Below are 27,877 nucleotides of genomic sequence, written 5' to 3'. Positions count from 1 at the left end.
ACTGTGCTGTATAGAGCAGAACTGCCCAGAGGTTTCTGTCAAGTAGGATTTGTCTGATATTGTTCTATTATTATCTAAGACCCATCCAGCCCCAAGCAGCTCCTCTCATTTTGGCTCTACTCCATGGTTCTCTTGGATTGTCAAGCTCCTCTTCCTGTCACAGAGAATAAGCCCAGCAACACTGCTGAAACATGAGAAACTTCATTTCCACAGTTTTATTATTTAATGTATTCTTCAGACACAATATGGATCTTTTATTCATTTTAGGTGATGTTTTGCTTTGACTGAAAATGTCTTTAAAGGACCAGAGCCAGAACTCTGATATTGTAAACAAAGTGAACTTAAAGTTTAATGCACTGGGCCACTTGTGCAAATATTCCCTTTGGTTTACTGGACCCTTGTCTACTTAGAGCCTATGGGCATAACTTTCACTTTTGTAACTAGTTTTTTGTTTGAGTTTAAGAACTTTGGAATCTGAGTGGAAGGAGATTGGAAGAAGAAAAAAGTCTCATGTCAAACTAAAGCTATCTCTGTCCCTGACACATACTGTATGCTTCACAGTAATACCTGAGGAATAAACTACAGCATGGCATGTAGTGTGATGCAGCTCTATGTTAAATTCATTTTCCTATAGAAGCACATTCCAAAGTGTTTAATTGATCTTACTCAGCAGTAATTTACACAAGATTACAATGTTTAATCTATTAATGAATGTTGTGTTCATTAATTGTTTGGTCGTGGAATATTCCCAAGACAAATTAGTTCCTGTTACCACTTAAGCTATACACAGTCCTTCACTCAGCCCTCAAACTTTCTTTGAACTTTCTTGCTGATTGCTTAACTTGTTGGTTAATTAAAGCACTTTAAACTGTCCTGTGTGGTGAAAAACTACTGACCATTACAAAGCATTTACATTCGAGACTCACTCCATAAATATTATATAACATTTCCAAGCTTCACCAATTCAATGTACACACACACTCTCTCTCTCACACACACACACACACACACACACACACACACACACACACACACACACACACACACACACACTCACTCACTCACTCACACACACACACACACACACACACACACACACACACACACACACACACACACACACACACACACACACTCGAGTGGAAAATGTCCATCTCACAACAGAAGCTAATAGTCGATTATTATCAGAAAACGCCTTGAGTCGCAGAGTGAGATATTATTATGTGTACAGTGTGTTTAATCCCCGCCCCTTACCGCTTAAACAGCCAATCAGAGCGGCGCGGAATTCTGAAGTTGGCAACCCGGCAACGTCGCGGTCAATGTGACGGTCCACGAGCGGAGAAGACACGCAGAGATACGGAGACACACACACACACAGACACGGAGACACACACACTCGAGCCATGCAGCAGTCGGACGACATGGAGGTACCTGTCTATTTTACACCTTATAAACATATTAGCAATGCACGCAGGAGTGTGTCAGGAATCAGCAGAATCAGGACGCGGAGGGCGCGCGCGCGTGCGTGTATGTGTGTGTGTGTGTGTGTGTGTGCGTGTCGGTGGTTGTTGCTGGGGCAGCTTTAAATGCCTTTTCTCCAAAACGTATGCAACGCGACTTCTTATTTTGGCCACACAGTGTGTGTGAGAGAGCTATAAATATCTGACAATTTCCAGTCCAGATGACCGATGGTATGACTGCAGGACTTCAGCAGTGTCATGTGGGACTCATTTAGCCAGTGACTCTCCAGCCACACTGCGTAAAATCAACCTATGTCTCAATTATAAATCTGTATACAGATAGGTGTGATGCACCTCTATATACTTGGACTGGTGTGTGTGTGTGTGTGTGTGTGTGTGTGTGTGTGTGTGTGTGTGTGTGTGTGTGTGTGTGTGTGTAACATATTTGCAGAACGCATTCATTTACCATCTTATTCATTTATAATCATTAACTGATTTGTCATATTCAGAGGTGCAGAGTTTACATTTAAATTCTCTCTACACTATGTTAGACAATTAAGCCTGTCCAGAAGGTCCATAAACATGCTCTAATGCCTTTACAACAGATCACCCATTACCCTTATCTGACATGGTGAAGGAATGATCTATTATGATTAGGGTAATGTTTCATTCATTCATATTCATTATCCCGGTCAGGGTTGCAGCAGATCCGGAGCTTAGGAATACACCCAGTGTGGTGGGCCAGTGTATTTCAGTGCATGTTTTGTCTGAGGAAATACAGATCCCAGAGGATGCCCTGATGATCATGAGGAGAACATGTAGAACTCAGAACCTGGAGGAAACCAACACAGACTCAGGGAAAGCATGAAATTTTGGCACAGACAGTAACCCAAGCTCATGACTGATCCATTGATCATGGAGCTGCAAATCAGCAACACTACCTGCTCTTATACAATGCCATCCAGTGTGATTATTATGATTCATTGATATGATTGAAGCACCAGTTTCAATATTTTTTAAGTAGTAAGTAAAGGCAGCATGGTGGTACATTGCCTAATCAGTGCTACCTGGATCCCCAATTCCTACAAACATGACAGTAGGTAGAAAGACATCTTTCAATTTCCCCTAGATGTAAGTTTGTATGTGCATGGTGTATTCTTCACATGTAGTATACCTTAGATAGGTTCCAGATCCAGCGTTGAATAAAGTTGTGGCAGTGATCCCTTCACCATGTCAAATGAGGATGCCGGATGAGTGCTATGAAGGTGTTAGAGAGCCTTTTTGATCCTTCAGGCTTGACTTTCTAACACAGTGCAGATGGGGATTTGGATTTAAACACACAACACAAGTGGCTCCCTTCCTTCAACTCCCATGACTAAATTATACTTCCTACTGAAGAATAGACCAATCCCCACGCTCCTATAAATAGGACTGATTGAATCTCATTCAATAAGGTCAAATAAGATGGAATATGACAGGAGGAATAGGATCATTGAGCCCTTGGATTCAGGCCAGTGCTGTTGATGTTTGGTATTTATGGAATATGAAGTAGGGGGTTGGTAGAGCTGTTCTTAATGTAGTGCTTGATGCCTCTGTTCTGGCATTGCTGTCAGCTGCTATTTTGAGATATAACTGAATGCTGTGATTTTTTACAATTAAACTGCCCAAACTTGCTTTGCATATGTATTTTAAACAGTGATAATGCATTTTTTTGTAATTGCTGTTGTTAAATGAGCTAATATTTTGCTTCAACTCAAATCCCATTCTCGTAGTGCTATTGATCTGTGTATAGACCCCGGAATAGTCTGATGGATTGGACTCTATTGATAAGAGAGTACTTGGCACAATAACATGCAGAGGAAGCAACCTACTGCAAATGTGTCTGTGAGAGGAAAACCCTCTCACTTCTCAGCCAGAGCTCTCATCTCTGGCTCTCAGTGCCATCTGCTCCTGAAGACCAAAATAAGCATCACTCACAATAAATGAGTGTCTGTATAGGTCTGTATTACACCTACTTCAGTGTCTGTTTGCTCAATCATATTATAGCTCTGCAAATATATCCATATTTTGTCCCAAATTGGGACGTGCCTGTTCTCAGGAATAAGTTGTGGGTGGCTGAGTGCGTAACACAACATGCTGGGAACATTATTGAGGGAAGGGATGTCTTGTTCAGACTGCTCATATTGTCCCTGGCAAAACATGTGTTTATTGTGGTGGAATTAAAAAGAAAAAAAAAACGAGTCCATGAGGATGATTTCCAAAGTCTGGTTCCTATCAGCGTTTCTTCCTCATGTCTTGATCTTTAGGAAAAAATTTATAGATTTTGTGACATTGTTGGAAGCAAGCACAATGCAGATAAAATAAATTTGAAATGAAATGCATGAACATAACTGATCTTCTAGTCAAACCGTGGCAAATCATGCTGAAACAGGTTTGCGCCTGATAGTTACATTGAAGGGAAATTGTATTTCTTTAGTTTACAAAGACATTCTGTACAATTGTTGAACTTTGTGACAACAGTGTTGGGAATATCAGTGTGATTATCAGATGGTCACATTTTTTTGGTCTTACAGTGTTTCTCATGAACTTTCCACCAATGTTTTCGAGAAATTCAATATCTCGGCACACAGAGCACAGCAAGTCAATGAGAGCGGATGCTTTGTTATTTTTTAGTTTTATTCAGTAAGAGGTGTTTTATGCAGCACAGCATTAGAGCATGTCAGCGCTTCTTGATTCAGAAATGTAATTAAAAAACATGAATGAAATTAATGCGCAAAAAAAACCCTAATAATAATAATATGGTGAAATTCTCATTTTAGCAAACTTTCTGGCAGTAACACAATACTATATCACAAATATTTACTTTGTTTATTTAACATTAATGAAAGTAGCATCAGTTTTTTTTTTACCAAACCAACAAGATCAGGAAAGATTCTTTTTTTTTTTTTTTATTTTTTTTTTTTACAAAAGTCTAATCATATGGATCAGAAAGTGGGTGGGTGGAGCTTCTTTGGTGGTGTGAGCATTTATGGCATTTCGCAGATGTCCAGTTTTATACAGCTGAGCAATTAAGGGTTAAGGGCCTTGCTCAGGGGCCCGGCAGTGGCACCTTGGTGGACCTGAGATTTGTATTAACAACGTTCCGATCACATCCCTGGTGTAATATAGTGATGCAGTGTTTACTGTGCATCTTACTACCTGTATCTTAAAGGGTTTCTGGCGTGTGGATATTGACACTTTATTTTAAAAGGTGTGACATTTCAAGCTGCAGTTAGTGTCAAGCGGTTTGATATTTTGACACTTTTTACAGTTCGTCTGCCAGTGTGAGTGAGTGTCAGTCTAATGGCACATAGACAAAGTCAAAGAAAACACAGCTGATGTATAGGATCTTCTAGGAAAGCAGAAATACTAGTATTGAACAATCTGTATGTGTGTGTGTGTGTGTGTGAAGTTACACAATACTGTCACTACCGCAAAATGCAATACCAGACACATGACAGTATGTGTAAGGTCATTGGATGAAATGACAGTTAATCCACTCCCAGAAATGTAGCCTGATATTCTGTGTGGTTCATGCAGCTTCCATAGGAATCACTCCTGCAGCTTCTTCCACATACATCGTCCCATTTGCATAATCAAACAGAAAAACACAGTGCTGGGAAAAGCAGGGAAATAGTGGCAGAACCTGAAGAGTGTGTTATCCACGATGATCAGTATGTGTGTTTCATTTTCAGTGCTTCAATTCTATGTTTCGTTCTTTTCTTCAGGGTTCCATGGAATCCCCCAACCTGGAGTTTGAGTATGGGGACACAGACAGTCTGACCGCAGAGCTCTCAGGTGACTGACACACACACACACACACACACACACACACACACACACACACACACACACACACACACACACACACACACACACACACACACACACACACACACACACACACCACATCCAGTTCACAAATACTGAATAACAGCTTATGACATTTTAGTTTGTGCTTGTTATCTTTTTTAATTGTTATTGGATTACCTTGAAGTTATTGATCTAATATAAACTTAATTTTGTTCAACTGCTAACTTACTGTGTACTAATTATTAATTTAGTATTTATAAACTGTGTATTTATACACCATAATTATATTTACAATTATGTATTTATGTACATATTACATAATTATAAACCATTACACCATCCACCTTTCACCCTGTCATTATTTTTCAGTAAGAGAGATTTAAAAATATATATATTTATATTTACCCCAGATGTGTCATGTATTTGCTAGCCAGCAAGCCACAGTTTGTCAGTGTGGACTGTGTCCTTGTGCCATTACATTAACATGCACATTTGTTGAAAAATACTAGTTTGTTTTCAGATTGTCCATAGTTATTGTTATTATTGTAGGTAATTTAATGATTGAGGCTGTGCTAAGTCTGAAATATACATTTATTCACCTTAAGTATGTCTTTCTCCAGTCCATTGCGAGGCACCTCACATACACATATTTGCACACTTATTCATACCTAGGGACAGTTTACTAAAGCCAGTTCCCCAACCAGCATGTTTTTGGGAGGTGGAAGGAAACCAGAGAACTTTGAGAAATCTCAAACACAGACAGTAACCAGAGCTCAGGAGCGAAGTCAGGAGTCAGGAGTCGGTTACCCGTCGTTCCAGTATACTTACTTTCAGTTTGTTAGTGAATAATAAACTAAATGGGTTAATGACCATGCCATGTACTGAGCTATAAAAACGCTGAAGCACATTTTTTGAAGAACATGTTCTACCTGCTATACCACTTTCTTCTCTCCCTTTTTCTGTTTTAGAGCTGTACAGTTACACTGAGGAGCCTGAGTTCAGTCTGAACAGGGACTGCTTTGAGGAGGATTTTCGGAGTCATGGTATTGTCACGGCAATTATGTTTAATCCAGTTACAGTGTGGTGTGAACGCTACACTCTTGTTTGCTTCAGCTGTGGTCACTTACTTTTGTTTTTTGCCCATAACCTCAAAGTCCTACTCAGAATGCTTCATGTTTGTGGATTATTTTGTGCATGTACCATTACTGTGGTTGGATTCTGTGGTGGAATTGTAGCTCTTTACAGAGAGAGCGCTATGTGAGAAGGTTATTCACACATGTAAAGTGTGTGTGCCGAGAGGTAGATGGAAGGAGCTGATTAATTGAAAGCTCCCAAGAGGTCTGGAAAGAGAGAGAGAAATGAACTGTCAGCATAATGGTACAATTCCTGTGTGTGTGTGCATGCGTGCGTGTGTGTGTGTGTGGTACACATTACAGGGAAGTACAAAGAGCCTAGAGGTTTAACAAAGAACGACTCGATGTGGGTGTTGCTGTATGTAGAAGACAGTGCTGTGTTTAACTAGTTCAGGAGTCCTGTTAGGAAAGTCTGTTGTCTTTTACACATAGATTTGTACACACAGTCTGTAATGACCTGTAGACTGCTGATGGTAAAATACTGAGCCTCAGATGAAATGGTGGTTAGGTTTTTAATAAGGCATAGTCACAAATTAATATACTGAGGCCACAAGTTAAGCTTTCAAGGCTATAAAGAACCTAATGGCCACAAGTTTATATATAATTACAATTATAAATGTGGTCATGCAGAAACAATGCTGTAACAAAAAATACTTAATATGTGACTTCCAGTTAGTCTATTTGTTTTTATCCCTTGTTGCAACACCAGTTATTCCACTTTATCCTTCCAAGATAGACATTACTAATCCTGTCCATACTTACTGTATGTTCCTTATGTACTTTATCTTTTTATGTATATATGTATATATGCATTCATGGATGCAAAATACAACTGCAGAAGTTTGAGTCTCACTAAACCAAATCAACTTTTGACACATATACTTTAGGTCTTAATGATGTCACATGCACCGTTTGTACTATTTGGGAAGGTTTCTTTTTGAAAATCTGCCCCTTTTTTAAACACATAAGTTGTTAAGTATAATGTTGAGTATAATGTGTGAGTGTAATGTGTAAAACATCCTTACTCTTTTTAATTGGAAAAATCCAACTTACTAAAAATCAGGAGCAGAATAAATATTCCTCCTCATCTAAAAGTGTAGATCAGATACATTACAGTGTATATGTGTGTAGGTTATTATTATTATTATTATTATTATTATTATTATTATTATTATTAGTAGTAGTAGTAGTAGTAGTAGTAGTATTTTAAATATTAAAAATATTATATTAATAAACAAATATTAAATGAATAATTTTATGTATAAAAATAAATAAAAAAATGTTTTTACTTTTAATATAAATAAATAAAAAATATTTTATACATTAAAGTAATTAATAAAATAATAAATTAATAAAAATACAGGTTTTGCCCAAACCTCTCTCAACAATGGAACATTCTGAATAAAAGAAAATGTACTACATATTTGTTCAGAGAAATGTGTTGAAATTACCTGATTATGGAGATTCGTGCACATTTTACTGACCTCCCTATGTAATAGATACAGATTAGGTTAAAAATGCAATGGAGTATTTTGTTAAAACGTGCGTCTGAGGTGGCGGTTGTGTTTATACTGATTTCAGCACATGAGTGCACAGTGTTGTTGCATGTGGTTGTTTGCTTAGGGGCTTATCTCTTCCCAATGTGTACAAGCTCAGCTCAGATCACCTTGTTAGACCTTGCAGTCTCTCTCTCTCTCTCCCTCTCTCTCTCTCTCTCTCTCTCTCTCTCTCTCTCTCTCTCTCTCTCTCTCTCTCTCTCTCTCTCTCTCTCTCTCTCTCTCTCTCTCTCTCTCTCTCTCCACTGCAAATGCACCCAGGACTCATATCATGACCTGACTGTCATGTCTGCCCTTCTTTTCAAAATGGCTCTGTAAAAATTAATTCCTGTCAGTCTTATAACATTCACTGAGAATGAAAGAAATATGCTTCAAAATATATACACAACATTTAAGATTTGCACTGCATCTTATGGGTCGGTCAAAGCTGAATGCTAATCTGTGCTAATCTTTATTATTTAGAGAGGGAAGAGACAGAGGCAGAGAGAAATGCTGAGAGGGGCGGGTGACATTGAGAACGGAAACTGTTTACATGTGTATTTACTCATGTTTTGCTATGTGTGTATGCATATGTGTCAGTGAAGGGCAGGAGATGGGTGGAGCTGAGTGTGGATGAACAGAGAGTATATATCATGCGACTGCTGGATGCTCTAGAGGTCACGGATAGAGACAAGAGACTCAAAGTGGCTCGGGCTATACTCTACTTGGCCCAGGGTACTCTACACACACACACACACACACAGCCTGCACATTGTATTCTATGTGTTTCTAGGATAGAGACTTTATAGATTGATGCGTATATATGTTAGATACTTAAATACTCTTTTGTTTGTGTGTGTGTGTGTGTGTGTGTGTGTGTGTGTGTGTGTGTGTGTGTGTGTGTGTGTGTGTGTGTGTGTAAATGAAGGGGTGTTTGATGAATGTAACACAGAATCAGATGTTCTCCATTGGTCACGACACAATGTCTTTCTGCTCTATGAGATGGGCATCTTCACTGCACTGCTGGAGCTGCTCAGCATGGAGATTGAGTGAGTGTACTCAACACAGATATTGTGTGTTTGTGTATGTGTATGATACATGTATGTGCAGATGTTAAAGGGGCAGGATGTAATGTTTAAAACATGTATCTTAGTCTGGAACAATCACATTGTTTACTATTGATCAGCGATGTTCTATGCCATGCAAAGGATCTGTTAGTTTCTTAATATCTCTGCACCAGATGGTGCCATGTTTACTGCAGTCCTGTCCCATTTCCTCAAAAGGCAACATTATAGTTTCATCACAGTCAGTACTTTTTGTGGAGAATATTTTGATTACAGCTTCTCAGCCTGTTATTTTCTGATTCTTATTCCTTCTTTGTTTTCATTCTCTTTCCTGATTATTCTTGCCCTAATCACAGATCTGAAAGTAAACCCATGACGTCTTAAAGTGCTTGGTTAGCTAGTCTACCAAGGAGGACAGGAAAGCAGTGCATTTTCTAAATTAGAATTACTTGAGTAACTTTTTGACTCAACTGTCCTTAGAGCAGTTTTAATGATAGTTTTACTCTCACCCAAGTAAATGCACAAAAGACAAAAAACATTTACTTTGTAATGTTCTATTAATTTATTTTATGTGTTTGTTTTGTTTACGAAGATACTCCACCCTGAATCTGAGAAAGCATTGATACCGTGCCTAATTTTAGGATTCAGCATCAGCATAGACACAAAACAACAGCAAACAGAGCTGAATGTTGTAGTTACATTAAGCCATGGTGCATTTCTATTCTTGAAAGAGTACGGTGAATTGAATTGAATGTATTACAGTTAAGTTAGTTTTTTCCCCACAGACATACAGTATTTTAATAACTGAAATAACTTCAGTCGGATTTTGTCTACTATATTATACTCTGCTTGAGTAGTTTTACAATATATCCATTATTACAATTACTCAAGTCATTACTTGGATATGTATTTTATTTTTTATTTTTTGCTTTTATTTAAACAATTGTTCTTTGAAAGTTTTTACTTGAGTAAGTTTTTTCTCAGATTTTTATCTCCTGAGCCGTATTGTATGTATTCTTGCCATCGAGAGCTCGGGTCATATACCATTACTCTGATTAGAACCAGAGCCCTGTGTTGAGCTTAAATGCTTTACTTGAGGACATGACAGAAACACCAGTGCCATAAGAACCTCTGCACTCAGGGACAGAGGAGCCGTTTCTATTTATACCCCTCACTCCCTGCGAGTCTCCTTAGGAAACAGGATGGAAACAGCTGTCATGTCGTGGCTGCTGCTGCCAGTGTATTTGTGCAGCTCTCTTCAGGCCTGCACTAATGAGACACCTCCTGTCCTGCCTCATTCATTCACTCGGTGCTGATGCCATCTCAGTGCTGTTCAGTATTCCTTTGAAATGGCTGTTATGCTTTGTTTGTAAGACTGCTATTTCTGTTCAGTCAGATTGACAGTGTGTGTGGCCCTGCTCTAGTATTATAACCCAGGGATCGAGAATAAAACTTCTTAGACGCACAAAATATCAGACTTACATATGGGCATGTAACATTAAGCCTCGGGTTTTGTTAGTTGGTTTAAAGAATCGGTTTGTAATTTGTTCATGGCGATCTGAATTAAAATGTAATTGACTGGTAGAGAGAAATGCCTCTCTCTTTCTATCTCTCTCTCTCATAGGTAAGTGGCTTTGAGTGTAGTTCAAACTCGTGTTGCCCTTGCATTAGTGTGTAGTGTTGTTCAGCCTCTCTGGCTGTCGACTGTTTTACCTCTGCTGCAGTAACAGTTGTGTGCGAGCTTTCTTGCTTGTCTGGTTTATTAGAGGATAAAAGGGATTGTAAATGTAAATTGAAGATGTATATATGGATGTGTAGCCATTAGATGGCACAGGAACGCTAGTCCTTTGTATGCTGTATTCACCCGAGTTTATTGAGCTATAAAAATATAGAATAAAGAGTCATTTAAGATGTTAATATATATATAAATCTAGAAAAAAAAGTCACTACAAATGTGTGTAGGGCAATCACTTGTCTCACTTGTAGTAATTTTTCTGGTCTTCAGTAATAGCACTAAGCAAATGAAATATCTGACTACTTTAATCTAAATGAAAACAAATAAAAGCACACAACTTTACAAAGCCTCATTTTCTGCAAATATGGACAGTAATACCTCGAGATACAAGTTTAACTCGTAGCGTGACCTTGCCTGTATCTCAAATTGCTCGTATCTCAAAACAATTTTCCCCATTTAAATGAATTGAAATCCAATTACACCATTCCAGCTCGCAAAATTCCACTCCAGTTGTTTTGTTTGTGTTTTGAATATGAAAAATGTACAGTACCTGTATTTATAAATGACAAATATTGTATAAAAAACATACAGTAATAAAAGAGAATGTTAAAAGATAAACTGGTTTTACTATAAAGTGTATTATTTACCTTGGAGATAAGACGACTTGAGCTAATGGAAGATGCGCACGGAGGTTGAGGGAGGAGTAAACAGGCGGAGGAGTTAGGAGGAATTACACTTTCACTTTGGTTCACTCGCCACTGTATACTCTTAATGCTGCTTTACACTTAAATGGAACGTAACTAAATTTCACTCAAATTAATAAACTTAACTGAAATTCTCTTAACTTAACTGAACTTAATTGTTTTCTTTACATTAATTTTCTTCATTGCTTTTCTCTTCACTTGTTTTTGCCTTTTTTGTCACTCTTTCCTCACTAACATTTGCCGGTTGTTTTAATAAAAACCTGTCCAAGGAGGTTTGTTTCTTCCTCCCTTTTAAAATGTTTCGGAAATGTGTAAGGCAAGTGTCATTAAACAATGCTGATGCACGACCAGTTGCAACTTTTTCTGGGATGTTCGTATCTCACACTGGTTGTTGGGGATCTTTGTTTCGGCAGTGGTGGCGGCTCGGTTCCTCGTATCTCAAAAATTTGTTCGTATCTCAAGTCAAAAAATTTGGTCGAATCACAACTCGTATCTCAAAAAAATTTGTATGTCAATGCACTCGTATCTCGAGGTATCACTGTACATCTTTTATGACAAATGTCACTGTATCGAGCATATGTGGTGCACAACCAAAAAAAGTATATTAGCATTACGTTACGCTTTATGTAGTGCACAGTGACTGAATTTTATGACTGAGTAAATGAGCCAAATCTGAAAATAATTTGAAAATTCATGATACAGTTGTGATATTGAAAAACATCTTAAATTTAAAAGGAAAATACAGAGAAAGAAGAGAAAAATATTAGAAAAGAATTGCGACAAGATTGTGCTGCATTACTGCGTGACTGTTACTGATGTGTCGATTCTTTGACAGTTGCTTTTGACCAGTTTGTCTCTCTGAAGTGTAAAAGTGTAACTGGCACACAAGTCACTTGGCAATGAACCAACAATGAAACATAAGATCATGGATTTGTTAATGCCGTATTGCGCAATTTGTCCCTTGAGCTGTGATCCACAACAAAAAAAGTGCAAACATAAAGAGCAACACTTTTAAACACAGGAATTTTCATAAGGACTTATTTAATTATTATAAACTTTGTTGTTTCCTATAATGCCACAGTGCTCTTGGTGAAATGGTGTTAATAAACAAACAGCAGCACTGACATTAGTGCCGACTGTAATATAGATCACAGGTGCGTAATAAATTGCGTATGTAACGTCCAGTACATTGTTGTTTATAGTTAGAGCTAACAGGGACTTTTACGTTGACATAATCTAAACCTAATACTGACTGTATTTAAAGATGTGTTGTTATTTAATAAAGAAAAATCATTGATATGGTGAAGGTTTCAGAAAGGAAACATTTAAGCAACACATGTGGAAGGAGTCTCAGCTGGCAGCGTTTTACTCTTCATTTAGTATTCAGAACAAAAGACTTTGTGCTTTCTGTTTTCTTAGTAATATGATCCACTGCATACTTTTCGTGTGTCTTAACATCCTTTCCAAAAAAGCTTGCTAGTTGTTGAATATTTGAATGTATTATAGGGAATTATCATTGTAACCTACAGATGAACTGATTGAATTTTGAAATAAATCCAAACAAATCCAAGGTCACATGTATGAAACAATTTCTTAAACTATTTTCAACATTTTTCTTTTTTTTTTTTTTACTTTTTTAAATTGGTATTGAAAGGACTAGACTTTTAGGTGCGGAATCATCCTTGTAGATCCTGTTGGCATTGAGTTACAGTTAATATCAGATCTATTTTCTTATTTCTATAAGAGAGACACAAAAGAGAGTCTACTGCAGGAATGACTGTAATCATAATCTGATGAAAAAGCACAACATCAACCTTTAATTCATTTTTAATAATGTAGTCACTGGCAATTTGCTGTGGTATAAGTGAAATAGTCACTATGCCGTGTTGAACACCTTCAGCGTTGTAATGATCTTCTGCATCACACCATCGTCGTCATAATTTTCTGTTTATTCAAGTGAGGATTTATGGAATGCTTGGTCTGTATGTATGAATAATGTATATATTATTTAGATTTTCTTTATTAAGTGTGTGTAAGGAAGATGCTGTACAAATATTAGATGCTGCCATTTTCTCTGACACAAGAATTACAGTAAGTTTTTTTTAGTGAAATGTTTAGAGGCAGTTTGTGAGCGTGTGCATGTGCATGCGTGCGTGTGTGTGTGTGTGTGTGTGCGTGTGTGTGTGTGTGCTTTTCTCTCCAACAGTAATAACCAGGCATGTAGCAGTGCTGTGAGGAAACCTGCCATATCCCTTGCAGACAGTACTGAACTCAGGTGAGAAAACATTCTAGAAATAATTTTAGCAATGATATAATCTTTTTCTCAATCTTCTCCTAAAGACACAAAGACACACACACACACACACACACACACACACACACACACACACACACACACACACACACACACACACACACACTCTTCTCCCCACTCTATTAGACCGAGCCCTGTGGGTGCAGAAGAGGGACTGCTCAGATTATTGCTTGCTAAATCCAGCCTCACCTGTCAGTCCATCTCTGATTGCTGTCCTCTTCCTGCACTTCTCATCCCAAAGCCATCACTCCTCTAGTTGATTATACGCTTGGTGGGAAATCCCTCTAGGCAAAAGGGCTAGAATTAGAGACCTGCTGCTTTTTGCCATGTTAATTAGGCAGCTAAAGACACAGGGTGAATTCTGATGAGACCTTAATAGAAAGATTTCATCCAGAAAGATAACATCCACTGGCACACACCATCTCACACACAAATCTATGAAAATGATTAAAAATTTGCTTTGGGACAGGGTTCTATTGAGCATCATGTATCTGATGGTGGAGACGATCCGGGTGGAAACAGGAGACGACAAGCCGGAGTGGATGAAAGCTCGAGAGTCCTTCAAAACCGAGCTGGGTGAGTGAGCATCCGTGTGTTTGTGTCTACAGTATTTGTGTGTGCGTTTGTGTCAAATTGAACTTGTAATCAATGATTAGCCTGCATTGTCCATCATAGGTTCACCACTCTACAATGGGGAGCCCTTTGCCCTTCTCCTTTTCACCATGGTAACCAAGTTCTGCAGCATGAGTGCCCCCCACTTCCCAATGAAGAAAGTGCTGCTGTTGCTGTGGAAGACTGTACTGGTCAGACTTAACGCACACACACTCTCACACCCACACTGTTCTTGGTTAGTTTACAATTAATGACATGTCATATATGTTAAAAGATTTTTGCACCGAATTGTGTGTGTATTTTAGTTCACTCTGGGTGGTTTTGAGGAGCTGCAGGAAATGAAGTTTAAAGGGAGAGAGAACCTGGCTCTGCCTCCGCTCCCTGAGGACAGTATTAAGGTTGTCCGGAGCATGAGAGCAGCCTCACCTCCAGCCACTGCCATGGAGCTCATTGAACAGCAGCAGCAGCAGAAACGAGGACGCCGGAGTCGCAGGGTATAATGCGCGCACACACACACACACACACACACACACACAATGTGTAGGAAATTGCATATGCGAACTTATGTCAATACATTTTCTATCTCTAAAACACTGGATACAAAACTTATTCTTAAAACCAATATAACACACACACAACAAGAATATGCCTGACTGACTAAAACTATACTAAATGTTTAGTCAGTTTTATGACACTAAATAGATTTTAATCAAACAGAAGATTAAGAGATCAATAGTAGAAGAAAGACCGATCCATTTTATAATTTAAAAGAGTAATGTGGAATAAGTATTCAGCACCGCATTTTTACACATTCATAGTGTATAAAAAGATTTTCATTTAGCACCTTGAAGGCTTGTTCCTCTGAGGGAACCGATAAAACACTCAGTACATCTCTACAACAGATCAACTCTGTTTTAGAAAATAGGGTTGCAAATCTTTGTCAGTAAACATGGCTATGAACTGCATACATTTGTAGTAAGAGGCTGTAACTTGTTCACTCACCATTAAGTGCTTGAGTAAAAACTCTCTCAAAGCTACGATTCCATAAACCTTTTTTAATCACAATAACTTGCTCCAGTGAAGCTTATTATATTAATGGTGTACTGAATTGCATATTCAGGATTTGCACAGAACAGTATAAAAAAAACCCAAAAAAGATAAGCTCTGTATCAAAAATGTTAGAGTCAAAATTTGATAAAACCTGAAAATCCTATAAGCTGCTCTCTAGAATCAGTTAGCCTACGTAGACTAGTCATTGTGCCACATGCAAAATGTACTGGTCAGACTTAATGACCACACACACACACACACACACACACACACACACACACACACACACACACACACACACACACACACACACACACACACACACTCACACTCTCAAACACAATTCCATTCTATTCTATTCTGAGACATAGCGCTCTATTTTACTGTTTTTATTTTCATTTTTTAATGTTGAAAATATGGAATATGGAAATGGAACTTATGTTTATAATTAGCACACACACACACACACACACACACACACACCTCTTTACAACAACTTTATAGCAATTGTAAAGAACCAATCCTGAAAATAAAGCTCACACACAACCTGCATGCCTGCTGTACTATATATTATATACAGTACCAGCCTTATACTTGCTGTACAGACACACACACACACACACACACACACACACACACACACACACACACACACACACACACACACACACACACACACACCAGCGGCAACACATCTGCTTTTTTTTTTCTCTCACTGCAGCACTAACTGACTTGTCATTTACACATTACACACTGCAGCACCAGTGCCACGATGTGAGTGAAATATAGTAACACTCACTGACCTGTCTGCCTCGTATACAGAGTACACAAGAGGACCTTATTCCTGTTAGATCTCATCTTCTCTAACCTTTCAACCCTGCTCTCTCGCTCTCTCTTTCTCTGTTCTTTCTCACCCTCCCTTTGTCTGTCTCTCTCTGGCTTTCTCTTATTGCTCATCCCCGTTTCTTCCTTGTGTTCCTACAGAGTGCCTTTGTTGATAGCTTGGAAGGAGACAGTCCCTTTGCCAAGAAGCAGGTCTTTACCCAGATCCCCTTTTGTGTGCATTCTCTGTCTTGGGCTGTTGCACTCCTTCTCTGTCCTCTTTCATTCACTGCAGTTTGCTCTTTTGAGTATAAACGAAGGCCTTCAGTGGTGAGAGGCCTTAATAAGCATTACGGCATAAAGCTGGCTGAAGTGTGTAGTAAATGTGCCAGACATAAGCTCCCTTTCTGTCTCTGCCCGTGTTCTGTCCTTCACTTTCATGTCTCTCCATGTCCACCTCTTTTTAGGCCTGAAACTCATATATACAGTATATATACACCCACTAGCAGACTAGCTAGCAGAATGGCTTTCTTCATAGGCAGCAGCCGGTCAATGCTGATTCATAGCCACAGCATACAGTACAATCACCTGACCAGCACACACACACGCCCATGCATCACACCAGTGAATAGACAAAAAGACACACGCACGCACACACACACACACACACCTGTTCCACTAATGCAACCCATGCCTGATGCTTGCTCTGGAGTTTTCCATTCATCCATTTGAACAGCACCAGTGATAAGAAACTTGATTTGTTTGTGCCTTTGCTGAATGAAACATGCACCACCTTAATGCACAAAAAAAAAGTGTGGAATTTTTGCTGAAGTGTGTTGGGACACAACAATGGTACATATTCCTCCCGGAGCTCAGTTGATTGGTAAGTTGATGGACTCTACCCTGAGGAGTTTCAAGAGAATGCAATTTGAGAGAAACTTGGATTTTAGAATTCTGGCGTGAAAGAACAGTGGCTCCGTTAGCAGGGAGAGTTGCTGTAAATGTCACTCTGATGTTAGTCTCTCTTAATGATGCCATGCCACAGCTTCATGTGCATTGACACTCAAAGTTTTTTGAACCCCTAATAATAAAATTTTGGCTGAACTTTAAACAATGACCAGTTAAAGTTAAATTTGCTCATTTTCTGTTCCTGGAGCTTCTCAGACCTCTCCAACCAACAGGTGAAGTTTAATCTTTCCAGCGGTTCCTGGGTCTTGTAAAAGGAGCTCAACTCCAAGTTTCTCTTGGATTAATGAGCTTCTCAAACTTGTAACTTTTATATTTGATACAATTTAAAAAAAGGATTGGAAAAGATTTAGTTATTCACTATGATTAGGCATTTACTGTATAGCACATGACCTATATGTATTACAATTAATACTAGTACTGTACTAGTATTACTAGTACTTTATTTGTAAATTTAACTGATTCACTTTTAATTTATGTCAATTCCATAAATATAATTTTTTAGGTGAAATTAAATTTATTTTTACAACAAAGCAAAAGGAAAACATTGAGGGTTTAGAAACATTTGACTAGAGGTGTAATTGCCACTAAGCTGTAATTTGACATTATAATAAGAATTAATTAACATTATACAAAATTCCAGTTCTAGATGGTTTCTTCACAGAGAAACTCAGCATCAGGGTGTATACAGACCCTTTAGGTAGAATTTAGTTCTATGAAGGTGATCAATTCATATCCTTCCTGTCCTGCAGCCTCTGGTCAAGCAGGACAGCCTGGACACCTACAATGAACGTGACCCCTTTAAAAATGATGACGCTCGTGATGAGGAAGATGATGCCGAGGATGTGGACAGTGGAATAGAGGGTGAAGTTGATCCCCTCGACCGTGATGTCATCATCCAGCCCCCTCCTCCTCCACCTCCTCTGCGGCCACCTACTGAGAGAGTGACTTTCCCTAAAGGGCTACCGTGGGCTCCTAAAGTCCGGTGAGGCAGAAACTCATCTCCACCTCCCATTACTAATGATTTTGTCTATTTTTAATTAACTAAATTCTCTGTGTTTTATAAATTGTGGTAACGAGAACATGATGTAGTAGCTGGAACATATCTGAATTCCAGTTTAAACACACATTAGTGTGTTCTGTCTGCTGCAGGGAGGTTTTACCCTGTCGCTGTGCCAGCTCTGGAGAGGAGAAAGCATACTGAAGTCTGTACCTGGGACATTAATAATGTACTATTGTGTGGGCTGGGAACATATGAGAATGAGCGAGCGAGCGAGCGAGCGAGAGAGAGAAAGAGAGAGAGAGAGAGATAGAGAGAGAGATGCAAACAGAAAGAGAGGAGGGGTTTGATGTTAATAAGTCTGTGAAAACAGTCCTGTAGCTAAGTGGGCTGTACTGCTTGCTTAATGCAAGGAGAGAGAGAGAGACAGAGAGATAGGGAACTGATAAGACTTAAGTGTCTAGCATTGTAATGAGAGATTGTCTGTAACCAGCCAGTGATTCCCACATTCTGAAAAGTGGGTCTGGTTGATCGACAAAAAGTCAAATGCAGCATCTGATTTGAGATACGACTTAGTTTAAATAAATAAGTAAAATAAAATAAAATAAAAAAATATCTGTAAATTGAAGATATTATGATCCTTTCTGGATAGGGCATTGTATCCTTTAAGGTGGGCATTATCAGTATTTATTTATTTATTTATTTATTTATTTATTTATTTATATTATTTATATTATTTTTTTAATACATTTATGGCAGTTATGATCAGTTATGGCAGAATGATCAGTGCACATCTGGCGGAACTTATGTAGGAACACAATTTGGGGTGAACTATAACTAAAGTACTACTTAACTTACTGTATGTTCTGATTCATTTTATTATCTTAAGAAGTATGATTAATATTTACCTTAATAATATAATAATATAAGATTGTTATAGTATTAGAAGAGTAAAACACTTTGGGGTTTGCTTTTGTTTGAAATTTGTGGTAGAAATGGTATCATGTCACCCTGTTATTAATTACTTTTCTATAACAGTTTTATTTCTTACTTAAATTGGGCTATGTGTTTTTTTTTCATCTGGTATCTGTGCTCCCTATGACTTAATCCCTGTTTACCCTCCTCCCTCAGGCCATCAGCATCACGCTCTCAAGCAACATTCACTTTCCTGCAGGAAATCCCATGATGTTCATGTACTGCTTATATGTGCATCTTTTTGCTGTATCTGTGTTTAAGAGCCATACTCTTCTCTTTTATCCTCCATAGAGAGAAAGACATTGAGCATTTTCTAGAGACTAGTAGGAACAAGTTTATCGGCTTCACCCTGGGAAGGTGAGTCTTGGCTTACAGCCTTGATCAGCGCAGCTTTACCTCCTGTCTTAATGTGAAGCAGACAATAACAGTGTTAATGATGATGCTTTATCCTGACATAATCCAATACAGCAAGCTCTAGTCTTGTGAGGTGTAAAAATTGTATATTATTAATTTTGTAGTGATACAGAGACCCTGGTTGGCTTGCCCAGACCCATTCATGAGAGTGTGAAGACACTTAAACAGGTAAGGCATGTTTAAACGGGGGATAATATCCCTTAGCAATGCGGTTTTATTTATCCTTTCAAATTCCTTTTGAATTTGGCCACAATGATTGGCTGTATTTCAGGGTTACACGGGTTTCACTAAGGAAATTTTGAGTTAAATGATTCGAGGGGACTGTATACATTGCACCAAGTTACCTTTGGGTACAAATAAAAACGGTCTGTCTCAGGACACAAGGAATTACAGTACACCATGAAGACACACTCAGCAAGTAAGCAATTGGACATTTAGCCTTCATTTACATTTCCAGCATTTGGAAGATGCCCTTATCCAGAGCAACTTACATTATCTCTCTCTCTTTTTTTTTTTTTTAAATACAACTGAGCAATTGAGGGATAAGGTCAGGGGCCCAACAGTAGCAGATTGGTTGAGCTGGGATTGAAGTCACAAGCTTCCAATTGGTAGGAGTTATCTTAACCACAAGCCTTCCACACTCCTACATGCATGTTTTTTGGGAGTGAAAGTAAGCCTAAGAACCCAGAGAACCCACGATCTCATGGTGTGATCATGTGAAATGGCAAACATACAATAGCCCTGGGGACACTGGCGCTCTCAGTGATACCTAGCATCTGTGTTTATAGGCAAAATGGCTTCCGTTACTAGTCAACTTGCTAATTCTTGCTACCAGAAATGGAAAAGTGTAAAGACGGACTAACATCAAGACAGCATGATAATCGCAAATAGACAAAAAAACAACAACAAAAAAACAGTGAACACAGAAAATAATGACCCTTTTTTTTAAGTGATATTGATGTTGAAAAGTCCAAGGTGTACAAAGTTGGAAAGAGGAAACATGTGTAAGGAGAACATGTTTGAACAATTTACTGACGGTTTGGCATCAGTTCAGTTAGTTTTAATAATAATCCTTAGTAACAGATCACTGAACCTTTTTTGGGGTGAAGTGAAGGTAAAAACTCATATTCCAGATCTCAGGGTTAGACCAGCTGCAGTCCACCAATCTGTCATTAGGTTTCCCGTAACCATGGTAATCTCTTCCTCTCTAATGTTTGCCTTTCACAGCACAAGTATGTCTCCATTGCCGAAGTTCAGGTCAAGAGAGAGGAGGAGCTACAGCAGTGCCCCATGACCATGGTGAATGTTCATTATTATTTGGCAGATTTATGCACATATATTAGCTGTTATTAGCTATTAGAAAAGTTGTCAGTCTCACTCACATAATGCTCCAATTGGCTAGGGGGAGGAGGACGTGGAGGAGACACCTGCAGAAATCCTGTATATAGGAATGCTTCCCAGCCTTTCTCAGTATGTGGTGAGTGTTTCCTATTCATAATCCATTTTACTCGTGATCCATTACAATAGTCATTTGGCTGCTCACTGGATATAAAAGGAAATGATAGAAGTTTTTAAACAGATCCATATGGATTAAATGTCTGTGTAAGAAATAGATGTCTTATCTTGGGACAGGGATATGCAGACTGTTTATGAGGTTTTTAAAACAATGTTGCTCACTAACGCTAGTCAATGACTAGTTTTGCGGACATTTGACTGATATATGCTTATAATAAAGACTTGATAGAAATTAAATGAAAACCTGCACTACCGTCGGCCTTGTGCTGATAAGATTGGACACTCCATAGAAGGGCACGAGTAAGAGATTAGTGGAATGGTATTTCTGACTGTTAAATGTGATTAATCTTATATCTATATCACAGATGCATAATCTGTGTCTTCAGGTAGATATGCACATGTTATCATGGTCGCTCACAGCATTGTGTTCGATAAATTGATTAGACCACAACTGAATGTAGATTCTGTTATTTTTTTACATTTAATTCTTTATATAGATTTTTCTCAATGAAAGAAACATGATTGAATTAGGAACAATGTCTCTGTAGACCTCCCACAACCTCTCAATAAAATCTGGTATGCTTTATATCTGCTGCATTTAAGCTTTTCCCCCCCAGTTTTTGAGAAGTTTGTTCTATTTTTGACCATTTTCCACAAACTCAAAACGTTCTCCATTTACCTTGGAAGAAAGCAAGGCTTGCACATCGGTGCATCTTTCAAGCATCGTGACACTCACTGCTAATGTGAAATGGGGGAAGGTCAGAGCTTTCAGAGAGTGTCAGTTTATATTAGAGAGATCAGAAAAGTCACAAATCTTTTGGTGCATTTTGGAGTATGTTCCAGTGTATTCCAAGTTACAAAGCAATTCTCTATTAAATCTATCAAAGCTGACAGATCTTTTAAATACATAATTGCTAATATTTTCCATCTCAACCATCATCCACCTTTCCATCTGAATTCCTACCACATTATTATTCAATCTGGTGTGCTATGTAGTCGAGAGCATAATTCAGGAACGCAATTCCTCTGCTAGATAGTGAGAAACCCAAAGAAGTTCTCTCGGACCAAAGATGGGTCTATTTTTCTGAAAGAACTGTTCTGGCTCTTCCAAATCATCACATTAATCTGCCAACAATTCCTTCTTTGTTTACTCATTGATTTTAGCCATTAATCAGAGAATTATTCATGCATCTCCACTGTTATGTTTTTAGATTGCCCTGTTGAAACTACTTCTGGCTGCGGCTCCAACCTCTAAGGCCAAAACGGACTCCATCAACATCCTGGCTGATGTTCTGCCAGAAGAAATGCCGTAAGTGCATAGACACACACCCAAAATCACACATTAGCACTTCAGAGCAGAAGCATGATGCATATTTTCTAATTATAAGAGAGAGAGACAAAGAGAAAAAAATATCTAAATAGCACTGTTTAATACCTTACATGTGTTGCATGTGCTGGAAACAGCATCACTGTCCTCCAGAGTATGAAGCTTGGCATTGATGTGAATAGACACAAGGAGATCATTGTCAAGGCCATTTCTGCACTGCTGCTCCTCCTACTGAAGCACTTCAAACTTAACCATATATACCAGGTCAGAAACTCTGTGTCTCTATCCATTTTTCCATCTCCATCTCTGAAAACCCCTGTCTTTTTGTTTCTGGTTTATTTCTCTTTTTTCTTTTCCCTCTCACCTCCTGTGGCTAACTGATCCTGTGCAGTGATGATAGGCACACAGTCAAGCTGACATTCAATTCTGGCAGTGACAGAAGTGCACGAGCAAGCGAGAGATGAATGAATATCAGCTGCTGTGATGAAGGGCACATTTCTCATTTTATTCAGTGAGGGGATTTAGGTCCTATACTTAGGCAGCTTACATACCCCCTGTGACACACTGTCTGCAGCCAAGACGATTAAATGCTGCCTTTTTCACCTGGCCTGATAAAGCAGTCATAAAATCTGAGCCTTCCAACATGAAACAGCTCTAAAACAGGAACATGAGAATGATGATGAATAATAGACATGGATTTTGGGGAAAGAAAAAGAGGAGAGAACAGAGTGTTCTGGGCTGGGATGTGCACATTCTTGTCAGTTTGCTTCAGTCAAATCCTGTATGATCTGAGAATTTATCCCTAGTTTTATTTTTCAGTGGCTTATAAACTAAAAATAACTTTCTATTCCACAAATGAAATAGAAGGATTATAATGTTTTTTATGCACTAAGAGGAAATGTGCATCATAAGCTAAAAACTAGACACTACTTTTCTAGATTCGGCCTCATAGCTCCAGAGTTCTAGAGTAAAAGCTTATTTTATTACGATTGGTACAATTTCAAATGATATATTAGCTAATTTAATTTAAACTTTATATTATTAATTAAGTACTACTACACTCTTCTTCTTTTTTAAAATGACAAATGCTGGCAAGAGACAAACATGTACATTACATCATTAATCATGTTCAGATCCAACTTGTGTGTCTGAAAATTATTTGATAAAGTTTGATAAATGTCAGATTTATTAGGTAAACTAATGTCTATGTTTCTATTGTCTTACCCAGTTTGAGTATGTATCCCAACATCTGGTATTTGCCAACTGCATCCCTCTCATCCTCAAGTTCTTCAATCAAAACATCATGTCTTATATCAGTGCTAAAAACAGGTAGGTCATGTTTAGGCCTGTGCTTCTTTGTGATCAAAAATTAGGCAATTAGGCAAACATGTGTGTTTAATACATATTTAATCAGTGTGTGTTGCACCTTGTGTTCTGACTGCAGTATCTGTGTGCTGGATTTCCCTCACTGTGTGGTCCATGAGATGCCTGAACTCACTGCTGAAAGCCTGGTAATCCAAACACTCTATAGATTCTCAGTGCTTTTCATTTTTAAAAATTTCTAATTAGGTATAATCAGATGTAAATGTATGTGTTGTGTATTAACAGGAAGCTGGAGATAATAATCAGTTCTGCTGGCGGAATCTGTTCTCATGCATCAATCTTCTGCGAATCCTCAACAAACTCACCAAGTGGAAGCACTCAAGAACCATGGTGAGATAAAATATTCCATCAAGGTGACCAACAAAAAAAAAAAATCATGTTCTTTGAGGCGCTCTTACGCGTACTTAAAGCCGCCAGTTTGACTAGTCAGAAAATTCTGTAGGCTTTAATATATTGAGTTAGTCAGGAAAGAGCAGCTAAGGGATTACTGGTTGGCATTGTGGGGCTTGGTGTCATGTATTTTGAAACTTAATTTGAACTCCTCTCCAGATGCTGGTGGTGTTTAAGTCTGCTCCAATCCTGAAGAGGGCACTAAAGGTCAAGCAAGCCATGATGCAACTTTATGTCCTCAAGCTCCTCAAGATTCAGACCAAGTACCTGGGCCGCCAGTGGAGGAAGAGTAACATGAAGACCATCTCAGCAATCTACCAGAAGGTCCGGCATCGACTTAATGATGACTGGGCTTATGGAAATGGTAAGAAACCGTGTTCTAATACAGAAAAGTTGGAAAGTACTGGTATTTCACAGTTACAGAGATGGACAAGATAACATGAGAATATAGACAGTATATGTAAATAGAAATATATAAACTTACTGTGTCTTTTTAAATGTATATGTTTATAGGTTACAAGTATCTCAGATTAAAGCAGCAGCCAAAAAAATCTGCTTTCCAAAAAAGTCAGTTCACTTGAATGCAAGCTAATGTAGGACAAACTTTGGAAGTATAAAGGGGTGGACGGAGACGGTTACGATTATGACACGTACTATGGAACCAGGGTTATTTTTAACCACGCATCTTGCAATACTTGTACTACTGTTGCTACCATGATGAAAATGACTGCTTAGAGGAGGGCTGTGGCTTCACCTTAAATATTGTAAATAAATATTGCAGAGGACAACTGAATAAACTGAAAGCATTTTTTTTTTTACAAATATGTTTCAACCTTTAAATATACACCATATCTTCCTGTATGCTGCACCAGCACAACCCGGGTAGATATTCTTATGTTTATTTTATATTCTTTTAAGTTTTTGTCATACAAAATAACATTGCTCTTATTTAGGCCTCCATCATCTTTCATCTTCTCTCATTGTGGAGGTCATGTCTTCCATTGGTATGGATCGACAGGTAGCAAAGGAAAACTTTGGAATATAGCAAAATGCAAAACTTCCTGCATTTCCAGTCTCCAGTATTCAACATGAATGTGTATGAAAGGATGTCAGTGGAACAAAAAGTGTAGCCTGACCACACCTTAAGAACACATAAAACTATGTTATATGTGCTGGTTTCAAATGCTAACAGAACCAAAAGAAGTCATATACCAGCTAGTACTGATTGTTTAGTACTGTTCTGAAAAGCAGAAGGAAATGTCATTTGTTCTAACTACAGTGATCTGCACTTTTCTCCAAATCCTTGAAGAAAAGGTAGAAGCTTAATTATCAAGTAAAAATTGCTGAATTTATGTTAAATAAAAGTTTGACAGTAATGATCACAATCATTATAATAGTAGCTTAGGTGTTATTGAGTCTGGGAAATCGTTGCTTAAGGCCAGGTCCACACTAATCCGTATATATTTGAAAACGGAGTTTACGTCTAAAAACGCTCCGTGTCCACATTATCATTTTCAAACGTTTTTCAAAAGTTGCTCATCAACACTGAAATGTATGAAAATGCTTACATCTCCCTACTGCGCATGAGTAAAGCTTCGACTTGTGTCATTTCCGCTAGGCGTTTATTTACTTTCGACTGTATCACATGACTAAAAATGCGTCATAGTATTCGAAAGCCTCCGTCTTCACAGTCCACACTAAGACGCGAAGACGGCGTTTTCAAATTTATCCGCTGTGGAGAGCGTCTTCCAACAGCTACGTTTACGTTGACTTAAAACGCTGTCTCAGTGTGGATGAAAGGCCAAAACTGAGAGAAAAATATATGTTTTCAAACGAAAAAGTATTAGTGTGGACATTGCCTAAAAGGTCTTAATCAATAATCAAATATTGTGTGTGCTAAATGTGGACCTGCTAATTATTCTATACCAGACTTTTGCCTCACTGTATTCTGGTTATATCTCATTGCACTGTGTCTGGTGATTTAAATTTTCTGACCCCACTGTGTCCTCTGCTTCAGATCGGGAGTCATACATGCATCAGGTTAAAAATTATGAATTCACAATGTATTTTATATTTTATTATTATAAAAATGCAGGCAGCAACTCTAACTCTACCGCAGTGTATTACTGTAAGACTGAAACATTTTAAACACACTGATGTTCTTTTCTGCTTCTCTCTCAGATATTGATGCACGGCCATGGGACTTTCAGGCGGAGGAATGTGCTTTGCGAGAGAGCATAGAGAAGTTCAATGCACGGAGGTACGATAAGAACCAGAACAGTGAATTTGTCCCGGTGGATAACTGCCTGCAGAGTGTGCTGGGCCAGCGAGTCGAGCTGCCCGAGGACTTCCACTACAGCTATGAAATGTGGCTGGAAAGAGAGGTCTTCTCTCAGCCCATTCAATGGGAAGGCCTGCTGCAAGCTCAGTGATGCATCAAGACATGAACTAGTTCAAAAGCATCCCGCATGTACAGACTACACACATGCAGACAGCACATGTGCCAGTGATATTCTTCCTGTAAATTGAGTGCTTGTAAATAGAGATATCTTCAAATGCAGCATATGGGTTTTCCATGATTTTATTTATGAAACATCATCCAGTCATGTGTACTTCTGATGACAGTATGAAGTACATATCCTCCATTTGAACTTTTACGTGTAAAAATCATTTAAAAAATTTTAATTATGAAAACAATAGACAAATATAACCATGTTCTACAAGACGAATGAAGGTATTTATCTATTCTTTTAAAATTTATTCAGTCTGGAACTGTTGATAAAACAAATTTTGATGCATACTGATATGTGTATATAGAACAAAAAAAATGCATGTTGTCGAGACTTTGTTTTAAAAAAAGAAAAAAAAGGCCAACATGGCAACCACAAGCATTAGACGTGTGTCAGCAAGACCAGAAGAACTGGCCCTTAAATATTTTTTCCAAAGAATGTTGCTGTCTCTCAAATTTTGCATAGTCTCTCACTTCCACCGTGTACTAGAGAAACGTCCTTGAGCAAGTCACGCTTCATTTTGTACGTCAGATGGCCGAGCTCCTTACCATGCTGGATGATTAGAATGAGCTCCAACAGAACAACACAAAAGCACAGAAGTGTCCTTGGTGAAAAGCATCACCCTCTTTACAAATAGCAAGGTTTCAACATAATGGTGCTGTTTTTTTAACACGATTTTATTGATCTCCTCTGTCTTTTTTCCTAAGTGAGAACACGAGAGGTAAATGAGAGGCATTTACCTCTCGTGTTCTCACTTAGTCATAATAAAATGACACTAAAGAAAAGTTTGTTTTAATACTAAACTTTGTTCTACCAAGAGAGGATTTTATACACCTCATTTCCAAAATTGTTGTATATGATTATTTTATTGTTCTGTTTAAAGAAAAAATATATATCAATACATTGTGTCCTGACATACCTTCCAACAATAATTGCAGTCTAATGCAATTTTTGATTAATTGTTTTTTAATGTACAGCATATGACCATATAAAGAGCCTAACATGTAAATGTCTGAAAACTATTGAGGAACATGTATGAATCAGCTGCACCTGTGTCTTTATAGTGTCTTACTTATTCTCCGATATCACTGTCACAAATTAAAAATATGACCTTAA

The 27,877-nt window shown here is 38.2% G+C and overlaps 1 protein-coding gene across 2 annotated transcripts; it reads left to right on the top strand.

Annotated features, from left to right (window-relative positions):
• The first annotated feature begins 1,275 nt into the window (after window positions 1-1,275).
• strip2 (striatin interacting protein 2) lies at window positions 1,276-27,877 on the top strand. 2 transcript variants are annotated; one of them, XM_027151685.2, is made up of 22 exons: window positions 1,276-1,427; window positions 5,228-5,297; window positions 6,281-6,355; window positions 8,581-8,715; window positions 8,909-9,029; window positions 13,690-13,758; window positions 14,267-14,373; window positions 14,473-14,600; window positions 14,715-14,903; window positions 16,444-16,494; window positions 18,000-18,232; window positions 19,514-19,579; window positions 19,741-19,804; window positions 20,864-20,935; window positions 21,039-21,113; window positions 22,363-22,460; window positions 22,616-22,742; window positions 23,707-23,807; window positions 23,923-23,989; window positions 24,087-24,191; window positions 24,411-24,615; window positions 26,433-27,877. In XM_027151685.2, the coding sequence occupies exons 1-22, from the start codon at window positions 1,404-1,406 to the stop codon at window positions 26,681-26,683; spliced, it is 2,433 nt and encodes an 810-aa protein (XP_027007486.1). In that variant the 5' UTR covers window positions 1,276-1,403; the 3' UTR covers window positions 26,684-27,877. The 2 variants fall into 2 exon arrangements, with proteins under 2 accessions (XP_027007486.1, XP_027007487.1); XM_027151686.2 differs by lacking the exon at window positions 16,444-16,494 and having other exon boundaries at window positions 1,279-1,427.

This window comes from Tachysurus fulvidraco, chromosome 19 (assembly GCF_022655615.1).
Source record: "Tachysurus fulvidraco isolate hzauxx_2018 chromosome 19, HZAU_PFXX_2.0, whole genome shotgun sequence".
Taxonomy (NCBI): domain Eukaryota; kingdom Metazoa; phylum Chordata; class Actinopteri; order Siluriformes; family Bagridae; genus Tachysurus; species Tachysurus fulvidraco.
This window is presented reverse-complemented; position numbering and strand designations above follow the sequence as displayed.